The 13,805-nt window shown below is 58.4% G+C and overlaps 2 protein-coding genes across 4 annotated transcripts in view; one reads left to right on the top strand and one right to left on the bottom strand.

Moving 5' to 3' along the window:
* The window catches only part of MROH1 (maestro heat like repeat family member 1), a 64,570-nt gene extending 60,908 nt beyond the window's left edge, over positions 1 to 3,662 (top strand). For both annotated transcript variants that reach the window (XM_054984466.1, XM_054984465.1), the window contains 5 exons: positions 101 to 256; positions 356 to 490; positions 1,293 to 1,395; positions 1,552 to 1,617; positions 2,941 to 3,662. In XM_054984466.1, coding sequence (XP_054840441.1) covers positions 101 to 256; positions 356 to 490; positions 1,293 to 1,395; positions 1,552 to 1,617; positions 2,941 to 3,026 — 546 coding nt within the window. In that variant the 3' untranslated portion in view covers positions 3,027 to 3,662. The remainder of the gene's footprint in view (positions 1 to 100; positions 257 to 355; positions 491 to 1,292; positions 1,396 to 1,551; positions 1,618 to 2,940) is intronic.
* A 4,135-nt stretch (positions 3,663 to 7,797) lies between these two features.
* Positions 7,798 to 13,805, bottom strand: part of BOP1 (BOP1 ribosomal biogenesis factor) — a 75,419-nt gene continuing 69,411 nt past the window's right edge. For both annotated transcript variants that reach the window (XM_054985423.1, XM_054985424.1), the window contains 9 exons: positions 13,426 to 13,587; positions 13,157 to 13,237; positions 12,996 to 13,065; positions 11,871 to 12,003; positions 10,480 to 10,660; positions 10,059 to 10,347; positions 8,709 to 8,793; positions 8,241 to 8,348; positions 7,798 to 8,112 (listed from right to left, as the gene is read on the bottom strand). In XM_054985423.1, the coding sequence (XP_054841398.1) occupies positions 7,959 to 8,112; positions 8,241 to 8,348; positions 8,709 to 8,793; positions 10,059 to 10,347; positions 10,480 to 10,660; positions 11,871 to 12,003; positions 12,996 to 13,065; positions 13,157 to 13,237; positions 13,426 to 13,587 (1,263 nt within the window). In that variant the 3' untranslated portion in view covers positions 7,798 to 7,958. The remainder of the gene's footprint in view (positions 8,113 to 8,240; positions 8,349 to 8,708; positions 8,794 to 10,058; positions 10,348 to 10,479; positions 10,661 to 11,870; positions 12,004 to 12,995; positions 13,066 to 13,156; positions 13,238 to 13,425; positions 13,588 to 13,805) is intronic.

The following is a 13,805-nucleotide window of genomic DNA, read 5'->3' as shown; positions in this document are numbered from 1 at the left end:
AAGGACTCCCTGCCCCCCCAGGGCAGTGGTAAGGGAGGAGTCAGGCAGAGGCGCCTGGGCACAGGGCCACCCCAGCCCCATGTCGCTGCTCGCCCCGCAGGAAAAACCCGAGCTGCGCCACTCGTCCATCGTCCTCTTTGGGAACCTGACCAGGTTCAGTGCCGGGAGCTGCGAGGACGCCTTCTTCGAGCAGATCCTGAACGGCCTCGTGACTCTCCTGCTGCACCTGCAGGACCCCAAGGCCGAGGTCGTCAAGGTCAGCCCCCTGCTGGGCGTGGGGAGGGAGGGGGAGGGGGGTGGCCTTTGCTCCGGCGCGCGGGGAGCTGAGGAGCAGCCTTGTCGCCCCCCCCTGCAGGCGTGCAAGTTCGCCCTGCGCATGTGTGGCCCCAGCATGGGCTGCCCCCTGCTCTGCGACATGTTCCAAAACCACCTCCACGAGGACCGGAGCCTGCACTACGGCGAATTCATGAACGACGCCTGCAAACACCTGGTGGGTGAGGTGCCACCCGGGGCGGGAAGGGGGCCCACGAGGCTGGCCAGGCCAAGGGCCCCTGGGGAAGTGCCCGGCCTCGTGACCCTCACTGAAGGCTGCCCCGCTGCATGGCGGGAGCAGGAGGGGGTGGGCCTGGCTGTTCCGTGGCCATCCCTTGAAGTTTATCCGCTGGCACCCGGCTCTCACCTGTGCCCTTCTCTGCCTGCTCGTGGCATCAGCTCAGGCTGGCGCGTTGGCCGTTGGCCGGAGTGGCTGAGGGAAGCAGTGCCTGATGACAGGCCTCCCCCTTGGGGCCGGGTGGTGCCTCCGCTGTGGGTATCTGGAGCAGCCCTTCAGAGCCCACCGGCAGCTCTTCTTTGCACTGGAATGGGGAGAGCGGAGCGACTGCGGTGGCGTTCAGTTCGTTGTGATCAGACCCCAGAGGTCCGGGCTGCTTCATGAGTAAACCCAGCTCTTTTGCAAAGCTCCTCAAACTGTTGGGAAGGCTGCTCAGGCCTTCAGCTCACCCGCCTGCCCCAGTTGTTGGGTGCTGGCCCCAGGGGATAGTGGATACTTGGAGGCCGCTCTTCTGCTTGCCCTTCTCCCCGCCACTTTGATCCCACACTTCCGCCCCTCTGCACTTTAGCCACACGACAGCCCTGTGAGGTAGGTCACCCATGAGCTTCAGGGCATGTGGGGGTCAGGTCTGGCACTCCAGTAGTTGTTGCTCTCGCTGTGGGTCCCCTAAGCCACAGTTTGGCTGGGGTGGGGCACTGGCCGGGAATGACTGACCTCCACAATCTTCTGTCCCTTTACCCAGATGGAGAATTACCCCGACATGCTGAGTCGCTTGATCGCCACCAACCTCTTCTACTTCAAGAGCAACTGGGCTGACATCCGTGCTGCTGCTCCCATGTTTGTAGGTGAGCGGGCAGGCACGGGAGGCCCCTCGGCATCCCACCTGGTCCCTTGGGGCTCTGCCGAGCTCTTCCCCCATGGAGTCTGGCTGGGCCCTGGCGGCTCTGAGCGGCTTCTGCTCCCGGCGCTGTGGGTGACCTTCCCCTCCCTCTTGCTCCCAGGCTTTCTGGTCCTGCACGTGGACAGAGTGCACTGCCAGCAGCTGGACCTGGACGAGCTCGTGGCAGGTGAGATGGCCTGGAGCCAGCTCTTCGGGCCGGGGGGGGCGGGGGGGAGGCGCTCTTCCGGGCTCCACTCCAGGCTGGGCCAGCCTGCAGCAGTGAGTGAGTGGGGGGGGGGGGAGTGCATGACTGTCGTGTGGCTTCTGGAAGAGCAGCCTTCACCGTAGGCCTGCACAGCTGCCAAACGGCACTGTGCATGATGCCACTCCGAAGCCCACTGCGCTGGGGCGATGGTGGGGAACGGAGGTGCAGAGCAGTGCCTCTGAGCACCTGTGCTCAAAGAGTGCCGTTTTTAGAGAGTCCAGCACGGTTGTGGGGTGGGGAGGGCCCCGCCGCACACGCTCAGGTGCAAAGGAGCTTCGGAAGGCATGGCTGGGCCCTGGCCGGGTGTTGCCGGAGCCCTCCAGCATGCGGCAGCCGGGCCTCTCCTGAGCATCCCTGGCTGCCCCTGGCGGCTCTTGCTGGCCTGTTAACTCTTTGAGGCACCGTCCGCCTGCCATCCAGGCAGCAGGAGAGGAAGCCAGTGAAGTAACTCACTTTCCTGGATTTCAGAGCTGTTTTCCTTGTCAGCAGTGACCTCATCGCTTAGAATAAGGCTCGGAAAAACTTGGAGCTTTCCAGCAAAGCTTAAAAACCACTAAAAAAGGAAAAACTATCTTTCCGTTGGCTGCTGGAGGGGTCCTGAAGAGAGAGAGAGAGGCCCGTCTGTGTGCTGTGTGTGTGTGTGGGGGGGGAGCAGAGAGTGCGCTGGACGGGGTCACCACAAAGCTTCCCGTATTGAGCACGAGGCTGCTGGCGGCCCCGTGGGGCGGGGGGGGGGGAGCTCCTGCAGCTGGGCCAGCACTGATCAACGGGAAGTGCTCCGCACATAAATCAGGCCCTCTCCCGCTCGCTCTGGAGGGATGGGAGAGTCTCAGATTTGCAGTGTAAACATGCTACTGGAAAAATATTATTGTATCTCCACTGCTTAGGAAGAATGGCTGGCCCTGCTCCGCTTGGAGCTGGGTGCGTGCCAGCTGCTGGCTGAAGGAACTGACAGCCCCAGCTGGGCCCTCCTCCGGAGGTGGGGGGCTTTCGCCCACCTATGCTGAAGGCTTGCTCCTGGCCTTCTCTGGGAAGGGGCTTTGGGGGGCTCTGGCTACCCCCGAGGACTTGGGTGTGAGTCTGGGGGGGGGGCGCACTAGCTTAGGTGGGAGGGAGGTTTAGAAGGCACTGCTGTGCAGTGGCCCATTCTGGGAGCCCCAAAGGTCCGGGCCAGTTGCCTGGTGGGGGGGCAGAGGTGTCCGGGGCTTGCTTCTAACCCATTTCCCGTGTGGCTTTTCTCCCCAGCCCTGACTGTACTGCTGAAGGACCCGGTGACTGCTGTGCGTGTCAAGGTGGCAGAGACCCTGGGCCGCCTGGTCAGGATTGTTTGAGGGGCTCTGCTCCTCTGCCTGGGACCCTCCTGGACTTGGGCGGGACCCTCCTTCCCCCCCCCTGCCCGCTGGGGCACACCTCGTCTTCCACAGCCATTGGGGCCACCAACTGCACACTGCACCCAGCGCCCACCTCAGAGGGAAGAGTTGGGCCAAAGGACTCCTCCCTGGCAGTTGCAGCGTCTCTTGAACTGTGATTTTAGGTTTTAAATGGACTTTCTGTGCCAGGCACAGGCAGGGGCCTCTTGGCAGGGGCTGGCTGGTCCAGGCACTAGGGAACAAAACGGTTACAGGGCTGCCATTTTCACAGGGCTTCCTCGCCTGTTTTTCCTTACACTTGATCGACCACCCTTTCCCCCCTTCCACACCCCTGCGTTCCTGCCCTCCCACCCCCCAGTGAGCCCTGTGGGGAAGGGGAGGGAGGCTCTCCGCCCAACCCAGCAGCCATTGGCACGTCTCACTTCCTCTAGGGCGGTAGGAGCTCCCGGGCACTTTCTCCCCCGTATGGGTTATGGGGGCTGGCAGACCCCTTCCAGATCTTCCACTGGTTCATTCCTTGTTCCTCCCAGCAGGAACCTGTGTGTGTGTGTGTGTACATATGATCAGACCGGTTATTTTTTAATAAAGTCGTTTGCTTCTCAGAAACGCCGTGGCTTCTTTCTTCCTTTGCTCCTTGGCAGTTGGGACCTGGCCTTCAATAGATGCCGGAAGTTACAACCGGTCCAGAATGCAGCAGCGTGTGTCCGTACTGGGACGCCAGTGGGCTATGCCAGCTGCACGGACTCCCAGTTCCAATTCCGGATCGGGTTCGAGGTGTTGGGTTTTAGTGTTTAAAGCCCTTTATGGACAGGACCTGCATACCTGTGGGACCGCCTCTCGCTATGTCCTCACCAGGGCCTTGCGCTCTGCAGATAAGCATATTCTAGGCGTCTCCTGCGCACGGGACATTGGTCTGGCCTCAACCAGGCCTTGAGGAATGCATTACCGATTGAGATCCACACCCTGCTACAGTTCTGCAGGGCTTGCAAAATTTTCCTCGGGCCAGTTCACTAGGGATCCTGGTGGCGTTTTGCCATCTTTTGGTCATGGAGGAGGGGGTCACTGGGGGTGTAGGGAGGGGAAGTGTGAATGTCCTGCATTGTGCAAAGGGTTGGACTAGATGACTGTGGAGCCACCAAATTGTCCCCTGCTTGTCCCCCCCCCCATGTATTCTGCCGCTGGCTGCCCCAGGCTCACACCACAGCTGTAGCCATGCTTTTTAGCCACTTCGATGTAGCCTGTATTTGTGGCAGCAATCTAGTCATAGAATCATAGAGTTGGAAGGGGCCATACAGACCATCTAGTCCAACCCCCTGCCCAGTGCAGGATCAGCCTAAAGCATCTCTGACAAGTATTCATCCAGCCTCTTCTTGATATTTTGCATTGTACTGTATTGTTTTAAATATGGTTTTTAGGGAATTGTTGATTTTAATGTGTAATGTTTCCTTGTTGTTAGCTGCCCAGAGCCTGTTCACAGGGAGGGCGGGGTATAAATACGATACAGAAGTAAATGAATTCTTAGGATGGGAGGTGGCCAGCCCTTAACGTGAGGCGCAACCTCTATACCTGCAACTGACCAGCATGTACCCCCCCCCCCAAATAATCAGATCTGCATGAAAATGTTTATTTGGATAAAGCTGGTTTTGCCAGACATGGAGAGGAGCTGCAAACCTGGGGGTGGGGGGTGGGGGGCAAGTCCTCTTTGGCTAGCGTAGTCCTGCCTTGCCGTTCACTTGCTGTTTCCCACCAACTTGGAAGTTTGTTGCTGCTGTGAGGAGGACTACAGACTTGATGGGGAAGGAAAAACTGTTCACTTACAGAGACTTGCCATTCTCAGAAGCGTGACAGTCTCTAGCAGGGTGTGCAACTGGGTGTTAACTGACCGCATACAATATTTCCCGTAATGGATCGGTGGTATTTGATACCGTGAAAGGGCTGTTGTCCCCTGGGTCCGCTGGGAAAAGAGAGAGGCTAGTCTCCTGGTTATTATTTCCACTGTCCACCATGGCAAGCCAATACACGGGGTGAGGGTAAATAATGGGCGCTGGCTTATTTTGCAAGAGCGAACCTTTGTATGTACTTCCTCCTTGGGTCACAGGTGTTGGGCTTTGGGTGCGTCCAGAGGGACAGGCTGAGACTGTCTTTTGCAAAAGCTGCTACCAGAAAAAACTATACACGTGAAACAAAAATCCAACAGCCTTAAATGGCCCAAGCATGTGAAGAAAAAGGGAGAGATCTCACCACAACGTAAGTGCCACAAACCAGTTAATCTATGCAGGTCACCTCTGCAGAAGCCACTTTGTCAAAGAGCCTTCAGTCCTAAAAACCAGGGTTGAGAAAGTGCCCTAACTCTATATTAGGGTAAGTGAAGACATTTTCCTTTCTCCTGGTAGGAATGGCGCAGTCTCTCTAGCTGGGATGTAAAAAGGCTGCCAAGCTCAGGGTGGGACCAAAGTCACTCGAGCAGCAAGTCCCAGTTGGAACACCTTTCTTCCAAGAAATGGAACCTGTTGAAACTAATTTCAGGTGGGTTATTCTGTAGAACAAAATTTGAGTTTGGCAGCTCCTGAGAAATTAACACATTTCCAGCACATAAACTTTGGCGCTTCATCAGATAGTGGAAAGGAAGATCTCAGAACCTAACACCAACAGAAGACAGGAACTGCTTCTCAAGTGTCTGCCTCCTGCTGAGGAAGTGGGTTCCTAAGGAAGGTTTTTTCAGTTGGTCCCAAGTTTCCAGGCTGCCGTAGCCTGTCTATACTTTGTGTAACCCGTGACTGTTGGGTGTTGGGAATGACTCTTGTGCTGCCAGGAGGCAAGCAGGGGCTCTGGCTTTCCCGGCCCCACATGCTGGAAGGGGACTAAGAGCCCTCAGTGCCCAAGCCACGCAAACCCTGTTGCTTGAGGTATGAAGGGCAGGACTGGAGGAGGCACAACTTTCCTTCATTGTGTGAAGCTCTGGAACTATAAAACTGCGAGCACCTGAAAGGCCGCTCCATGGCTGCGGAACAGTTTTGCCCATACCAGCCAAATGGCTCTTGGGTCCTAAAACACTGCATGCAGGCGCAAGGCCACGTCTCTAGAAAGGGGTGTGGGAGCAGGCAGGGTGGGGGTGGGGGTGGGGGTGGGAAGCTCAAAAGCTGCGCGGGAGCTTCAGGCAGAGGTTTACCTCTGTAAAACCCACTGCTTCTCGAAAGAAGGGTGCATTCTTAAAGAGATTTTTTGCTTTTGTGAGATGAAAGGGATCCATGGAGTAGGAAGCAGCCCCTGTGATGAATGCCGGGGGAGGCCCAGAGCTGTGGGACAAACCCGCAAGCAGGCGGTGGGGTGGGGGGAGTGAGCAGAATAACCCCCCAAGCAGGAAAGTGCCCGGGCCCACTGAAGGGCAAAAATGGCTACCCTTCCATCTGGGGAGCTGGCTTGCCTTCGTAGGCTTACCTGGCAGCTAGCACTCCAGGAAGATGGGTTTGACTTCCACTCCCCCACCCCTCGCTTGCGGTGGGGGAGAGAAAAAGCTTGCAGCCTGGCCTGGCCGAGAAACCTGACTCTCTTTGGGCTGCTTGGCAAGACGCTCCAGCCCTTGAGGAGGGGCTGGTGCTGGGTGGGTGCATATCTACCTATTTGGATTTGGTTCCAAGTGTGTCCTCCTGCGGTAGGCACTCCTTCCACACGTGGAGGGGCAAGATGGACGTGTTGCATGAGTTGCCCGCCCTGCCCAAGGAGGTGTGCCCAGCTGTGCCCCCGCCAACAGCACTGTTTTGCCCTGCCACCCTCCCCCGAAACGGCTGCTAGCACTGAGGCTGCTGGACTACGGCGCTTTTGGAGGAATCGTAGAATCACAGAGTTGGAAGGGGCCATACAGACCATCTAGTCCAACCCCCTGCCCAGGGCAGGATCAGCCTAAAGCACCTCTGACAGGGAAAGGCTGCTGTGGCTTGGTCTTGCTTCTGGGGACGAGGGCCGTCTTGTGCAGAAACAGAGCAGGAGAGGCCAGGCAGGCGTCCACACAGAGAGGCAGGGAAGGACTCTTGCAAACCGGGCCGGGGTAGCACAGGCCCCGCCAGTGCAAGCTTTGCAGACTGAACAGTCTCGAGAAAGAGAGGCTTCAGAAGCAGGAGGCCCAAAGAGGTGTATGGCCTTCTATTCGGCTAGCCCGTGAAGGGAAACGGCGCCCAGCTCCTCCTGGGGGCGTTGTGTTGCAACAGGCAGGCTGCACAAAGCTCTTGTGCTCTTTCCTGATCCAGCCCCACCCCCCACTCCTGCAGGGCCTTTCTGCGCTGCATCCTACAACAGCCCTGGCCGACACTCTCTCCCACGAGAGGCTGTTGCTGGTTCCAATTAACAGGCCCAGAAGAGGCCGAAGTTTAGACGGCCGTGGGTACTTCTTTCCAGCTGGGGCCAAGGGGACTAAAGAGGACCAACGAGGCTCACGCCGCAGCTGGGAACGGGGCCTCCTCTTGCTCTCCCCTCCAGGGCCCATCCGAACATTCCACATCCGAGCAACAAGGTGACCCTCCAGGGGCCTCGGAAGCAGCCCACCCCTCCCACCTTCACCTCCCACCCTTGGAGGTCCCGCCACAGACCCGCCTGGTAGACTACTACAGCTCCTCCCAGGTGCTCAGCCCCCAAAGCTGCTGCTGAGGATGGAGCCCATCCTCTGCTGAGACAGGCTTGTACAGCAGCCACTTTTGCGGGACAGCAGGACCAAGGAAGAAAACTCAGAGCGCCTGTGGCCGGGCAGTTTATTCTAAAAAGGTCTCCAAGTTCAGTTTCCTTCCAGGAACGGGCCGCACGGACCTTTGGCCAGCAGGGAAGGAACTCCTACGTCACAAGGCAAAGTCCCCACGGCTCCTGCCTAAAGCAGAAGATTTCCTTCCGGAGGCAGTCCGTCAGCTACGTGAAGAGGCGGATGGTGGCATCTGCGCCGGCAGAGAAGAGCCAGGGCTGGCTGGGGTGGAAAGCCACGTCAAGGACGCCCAAGTTGTGAGTCCGGGCATGGCCCTTCAGCACCTTCACGGGCACGATGAGGGGGTTCTGGAGCAGATCGCTGCAGGGGGAGGGAAGAAGAGGTGAGAAGCTGCTACGGCCAGGCCCCTCAGCCCGAGGCCAAGAGGCTGCCCCACCCCAGCACGGAAGCCGAGTTCGAGGGATGCACTGGGCCGTGTCCGTACGCACTTGTAGACCATGCCGTGGCAAACGATGACGCTGCCATCATCCGAACCGGAGGCAAAGAGCGGGTAGTGGGGGTGGAAGGCCACAGCTCTCAACGCTGCCTTGTGGTGCCTGCAGGGAGGGAAGCAAGCACCAAGCTGGATCATACCCAGCCCACCAGGGAGCAGCTGCCACAGCGCCATAACCAAAGGTCCAATCCCACAAGCCACCCGAGGCAAGCCACTCCCACCCTCCACCGCAATACCGAGATGAGACTGGCCTGCCTCGCAGAGGAGCTGGAAGGCTTAAGAGGAAGGGAGGAGGGATTTTACTGTGCTGGAATGGATTTATTTTATGTGAGACTGTATGGTATTGCACAAAATTTGTAAGCCACCTTGAGCTAGTGGAAAGACAGGGTATAACACTTTAAAATTACCGTTGACATATAAATGATTCAAAGGCTCCACAGCCTATTTCCCTCCCCTTGCTCACCTCAGCACGCGATAGGGCTTCGTGGACAGGTCTAGATCAAACCAGGCCAGTTTGCTGTCGTAGCTGCCGCAGATCAGGTTGTCGCCTGGAAAAGAAGGGGATAGGGGGTGTGAGGAGCTGGAGCTTTCCTGGCCACCCCCCCGTCTGTCTGGAGAAAGCCATGGGAAGACAGCCCCTTCACTCTCCAGGCACACCCAGCTGCATCTCAGGGGGGCAGAAGGCCTCCCTCCTGCTGGAGTGCCTGCCCACGGCCTTGCCTCCCCCCAAGACCAGCATGTGATGCTGCTTGGACCTTGCTGCCCAGGGCGACCTCTGGGCCTTCTCCAACCTTTAAGCCCATTCCCTCTCAAGGCTTTCGGGATCTGCTGCTCTGAACGCCCCTCTGGCGAGAGCTCTGGAGAGCAACCAGGAAGAAGGAGAATTAGCTCTTCAGAGGGTTCCCAGGGCTCACTCAGCCCGCTCTTGCTCCTCTCTGCATTGGTTTTTCAGGGTTCGGTTCATAATTACAGTGAGGAAGGTTATAATGGGCCCTACAGGGGAGGAAGTGGGAAGCACCTCCAATATCAGCCGCAGCCAATGCTTTTGTTCTAAGACCCGCCTCCCAGAGGGTAGAGTGGGAGAGCACGCTATTTAACAGGACTATCTCTGAGCCCGTCCAGAGCGTACTGGAGTGTTTGGAAACATCAACTGGTGCGGAATGTTGCAGCCGACTGGAGCGGGCTGTAGGGAACGTGTGACTCCAGTCTTGTCTCATCCGCACTGGCTCCCAATCTGTTTCTCGGCACAATTCAAGGCGCTGGTGTTGACCTTTAATGCCCTATAAGCATGCCTGAAGATCTGCCTGCTTCTTTATGACCCGATGCGACGGCAATGGCCATCAATCAATGCCCTGCTTTGGGTGCCCCCACCGTCCAAGATTAGGCAGATGGCATCCTAGGAGAGGACCTTCTCGGGGTGGCACCAAGACTGGAACCCTCCCCAGGGGTTCCTGTCTGTCCCCTTCTGCTGCTGTCTTCCAGCAGCGGGGGGGGGGGGGGGGGGTTGGTTTCCCTTCAGTTATCCCTCCTTCCTAATTGATGTTTTAATTATTGGTTTCATGGTTTTGTATAGAGTTTAGTTCTGTTTTTGTTCTAATGATTTTTGTTGGTTTTGATGATATTTAAAAAGTGATGTTATTATGCATGTTTTAATCTGTTAGCTGCCTTGGTGGCTCTATGGGGGCAGAAAGGCAGGATACAGATTTTGTAAGATAAAAAAATAAAAAGGAACGACTTCACCTCAAGGCTCCCCGACTGCCTTGGGCCCCTGCCTGCTCTCCTCTAGCCCTCCCCAGCCCACGGGCCAACCTACCTCCAGGGTGGACAGCCATGCTGGACACCCACTTGCAGTTGGTGAGCAGCTTCTTCGTGAGCTCCTGCTTGAGGAGGTTGTAGACCCGCACGAAGCGCTGGGTGGCCACAAAGAAGAAAGGCCGCAGCGGGTGGAAGAGGACCTGCTGCACCTGCCCCTTGCTCTTGCGGAAGGGCGCCTGGCTCCAGCGCTTGCTTGCCTGGTGGATCAGCACCTGCAAGTGGCTGTTGTCCAAGACCACACTGGCAAAGTAGTCCCCTTTCCGGTGCCACGTCACCTGCTTCAGAGGCTGAAGAAGCAACACAAAACAAGGCCTGTGGGGCAGGGAACCTTTCCTCCCGTAGCCTTGGGCCTCGCAGGTCCACCCCATGCTCCTGAACGGAAATGTGGTAGGGTGGAGCCAGCATCCCTCCCCCATTACCTTCTCATGCCTGACAAGGAGCCGCACACCCTGGCTGTGTTCCTCTCCTGCTGCCTCCTCCCAGGTGACAGGCTGGGGTCGCTGTTCCTCTGGGGGCACAAAGGCATCGAGCAACTGGTCTGTGGCCCCACAGAGCAGCTTGTCCCCAAGGCCAGGGTTCACCAGAAGCACCGACTGCTCCCTGGGCATGGGAGGGGAGAGAAGGTGGTACATGTCAGCAGGGAGCTGCACCCAGAGAGCCGCGGAGTGGAGAACAGCTGTAAACAGTCTGGGGTGCAAGGCCTAGCCTGCAGAGGCAATCAATGCAGACAGAAAGCCGGCAGGTCAGAGTGCCAACACACAGCCCACCTCCCCAGGCCACCCAGCAGGCAGAGACTGAGGGCTGTGCTCATCAGCCCAGGAGTGGTAATGGTGGCAATTTGGGTGCCCATGCTGGGAACAAACAGGGAAGTGGCATGAGAACATCAGCGCTCCCGTGCTGCATCAGACCAAAGGCCCACCTGCTCTAGCATCCTGTTTGACACAGCAGCCAACAGATGCCTCTGGGAACCCCACAGGCAGAGGACAAAAGAAACAGATCCCGCCCCCCTGCCCGCACATGGTCTCCAAAGCAAGCACGACAGAGCCGGGAACAGGCCCAATGTCAGGAATCTGCCTAGTCCCCTTTTCAGTCCCTCTAAGCCAGTACTGATCTCCACAGCCTGTGTGGGCGAGTTCCTCTCCTTAATTCTGCCTGTCTCCTATCTACTGCCCATCAACTCCAGTGCTTAGGGTCGCATCAGTGCTTAGTTCTCGTGGCCCCTTCTGACATGCCCAGGGTAAGGCCGATCGCCACTTTGGGGTCAGGAAGCAATCTTCCCCAGGCCAGTTTGGCCAGGGATCCTGACGGAGTTTTGCCATCTTCGGGACATGGAGCAGGGGGCACTGGGGGTGGGAGGAGGCAGTTGTGAATCTCCTGCATTGTGCAGGGGGCTGGACTAGATGACCCTGGAGGTCCCTTCCAGCCCTAGGATTTCATGATTCACTAGGTGCCCCTGAGGTACAGCGCATTTACAGCGGGAGGAGAAGGGTTCTCTCTTTCCCTCTCTCTCTCTCTCTCTCTCTCCACACCGTGCACAATTTTACCAGTCTCTGTCTGGGGCGTCTCCCTGCCTTTCCTCATATGGAAGGTGGTGCAAACCCTCCAATTATTTTGGCGGCCCTTTTCTGGACGCTTTCGGCCGGACACCTGCCCACTCACTCGGTCAAGAGAGAGACCTGCATGTTAGAGGCCTGCACGGCCCTTTCTGGTTTCCAGCATCTTAAATGACGTTCTGGCCCCTGCAATCCTGGCCCCTTTGCTGCCCAGCCCCGACTACAGGCAGTTTTTGAACCAGTGAACAAGCACTCACACAGCAACGGCCACGAGGCAAAGGGTGGGGCTGGGGTTCCACGCGACACTCTTCACCACGCCCTGCACGGGGAGCGTCTTCAGGCATCGGCCTGTGCAGACCTCCCAGAACTTCACTGCGCCATCATCGGAACCTGCAGAGGAGCCACAGGGAGCACGTTGGCTTGAGGCCTCTTCCCATGCAGAACGGGCCCCTCAGACAAGGGAAGCCCCACTGCTTGGGCGCAGCAGGGTGGCTGAGAACGGCAGCGGAGAGAGAGCCTGGCGCAGATCTCACCTCCGCCACCAGCCACTGGGTGCCTGACCTCTGCCCAGCCAAGCCCCTGGCAGGACAGGAATGCAGCCGTCCTGACCTCTCTTACAGGGCATTATACTGCGTTTGTGCATGAGAAACGCTCTGCACACATCAACATGGTTGGTGCCATTTGTCCTCCAAAGGAGAGGGGGTGCTGCCAAGACTCACACGACTCCTCCCCTTCCTCAAGCGATGAGGACCGTGCCGTTGGTCTTGCCCTGGTCACGTGGCAGGAGCTGCCAAAGTCCAACCTTGTGGTGCCATTAAGGCCTGCAGCAGGGACAGGCCATTGGCACAAAGAAGGGCCCAGGGTCAATTCCAGGCACCTCCTACCCAAAGCAGGGCTGGACAGGAGACTGCCTCCCTTTCTGCCTGAAGGTCTGGGCTCTGAGCCCTCTGACCTCTGGCATGGGCATGAAGGAAGAACTGGACAGCAGCGCTGGAGAACTCCTGTCCCCTGAGTGGCCCATTGGCGGCGGGGGGGGGGAGTCCCTGCCTGCCTGCCAAGTGACTGGGCAAGGGCTTCCTCAGGCCCCCACCTGAACAAGTCCTGCCACCCTGCTGCCTTCCAGATGACTGGCTTGGGCTCTGAATTCTAGCTTTCCTCACGTTTCTGCCCGGATACATCCCAAAAATGCCTGGGAAAGGAAGCAGAGTGCTAGCCAGGCGTGAGATGCCCAACAATGGACCTGAGACAGCCGGTCCGGAGCGCTATTCACGCTCGCCTACTGACCCGCAGGCCTTTCTCTATCCATCCTACTGCAGGTGTTGGTGGGGCTGGGCTGGGGAGAACCAATGCCAGGCGGAGCCAGCTGCTTCCCCCATGCTTACCCGACACCAGCCACTGTCCACTGGGGGAGACACTGAGGCAGCGCACGGGGCCCGTGTGGCCACGATAGACCTGGGGAGAGAAGGCCGCAAGGTGAGGATGGGGTGGCACGGGGAGGTGAGCCTCCTGCCGTGGCAGTGGGGTCCACCGGCTGAAGTCTTACCAAGGACTGCACGGTGGGGAAAGGCTGGAGGTCCTGCGGCTTGGGGAGTCTGGGGATCAAATCCTCAGGATCCACGTTGACCTAGAAAAGACCAGGGCTGTGAGCCAGTCTGAGGCCTGCGCTGCCCATGTGCCCAGCTGCACCCCAGCTCCACTCTAAGCAGCTCGGGTGCCAAGCAGAGCCAGGCCACCGCGGGGCTCAGAAAGCAGCCTGCCTAGAGGGCCTTGCCAGTCTCCCCGGCCACCCGGCCAGCCCAGGGTACGGCATACCCGCATCTTCCTCTGGCGTGGGCACAAGTAGAGGTCGAGGCAGCGCTCAAATCGCTCATGGATGAATCGGGGGTAGGCAGGAACCCGGCGCAGGCAATCGTAGCGCTGGGGCAGGAAATTCAGTTTGCGCTCAGGCGGTTCTTGCTGTTCCCAGGCCAGTTTCTGCAGGAAGAGAGGCAGCCGTCAGCCGTCACTTGGCCCCCCAGCCCCCTCTCCAGCCCCGGACTGTGACATCCATGGGGCTGTGCATCGTCTGCTCTGAGGATTGAGGCAGGGAACGGCCTCATCCTTGCACTGTTCCCCAGGAGGCTTTGCCTGAAGGTGCCAGGAGCTGGACTTCAGTTATAACCCGCCCCCTGCCCTTTGAACCCTCCTCCGCC

This window comes from Eublepharis macularius, chromosome 7, assembly GCF_028583425.1.
Source record: "Eublepharis macularius isolate TG4126 chromosome 7, MPM_Emac_v1.0, whole genome shotgun sequence".
NCBI classification, from domain to species: Eukaryota; Metazoa; Chordata; class Lepidosauria; order Squamata; family Eublepharidae; genus Eublepharis; species Eublepharis macularius.
This window is presented reverse-complemented; position numbering and strand designations above follow the sequence as displayed.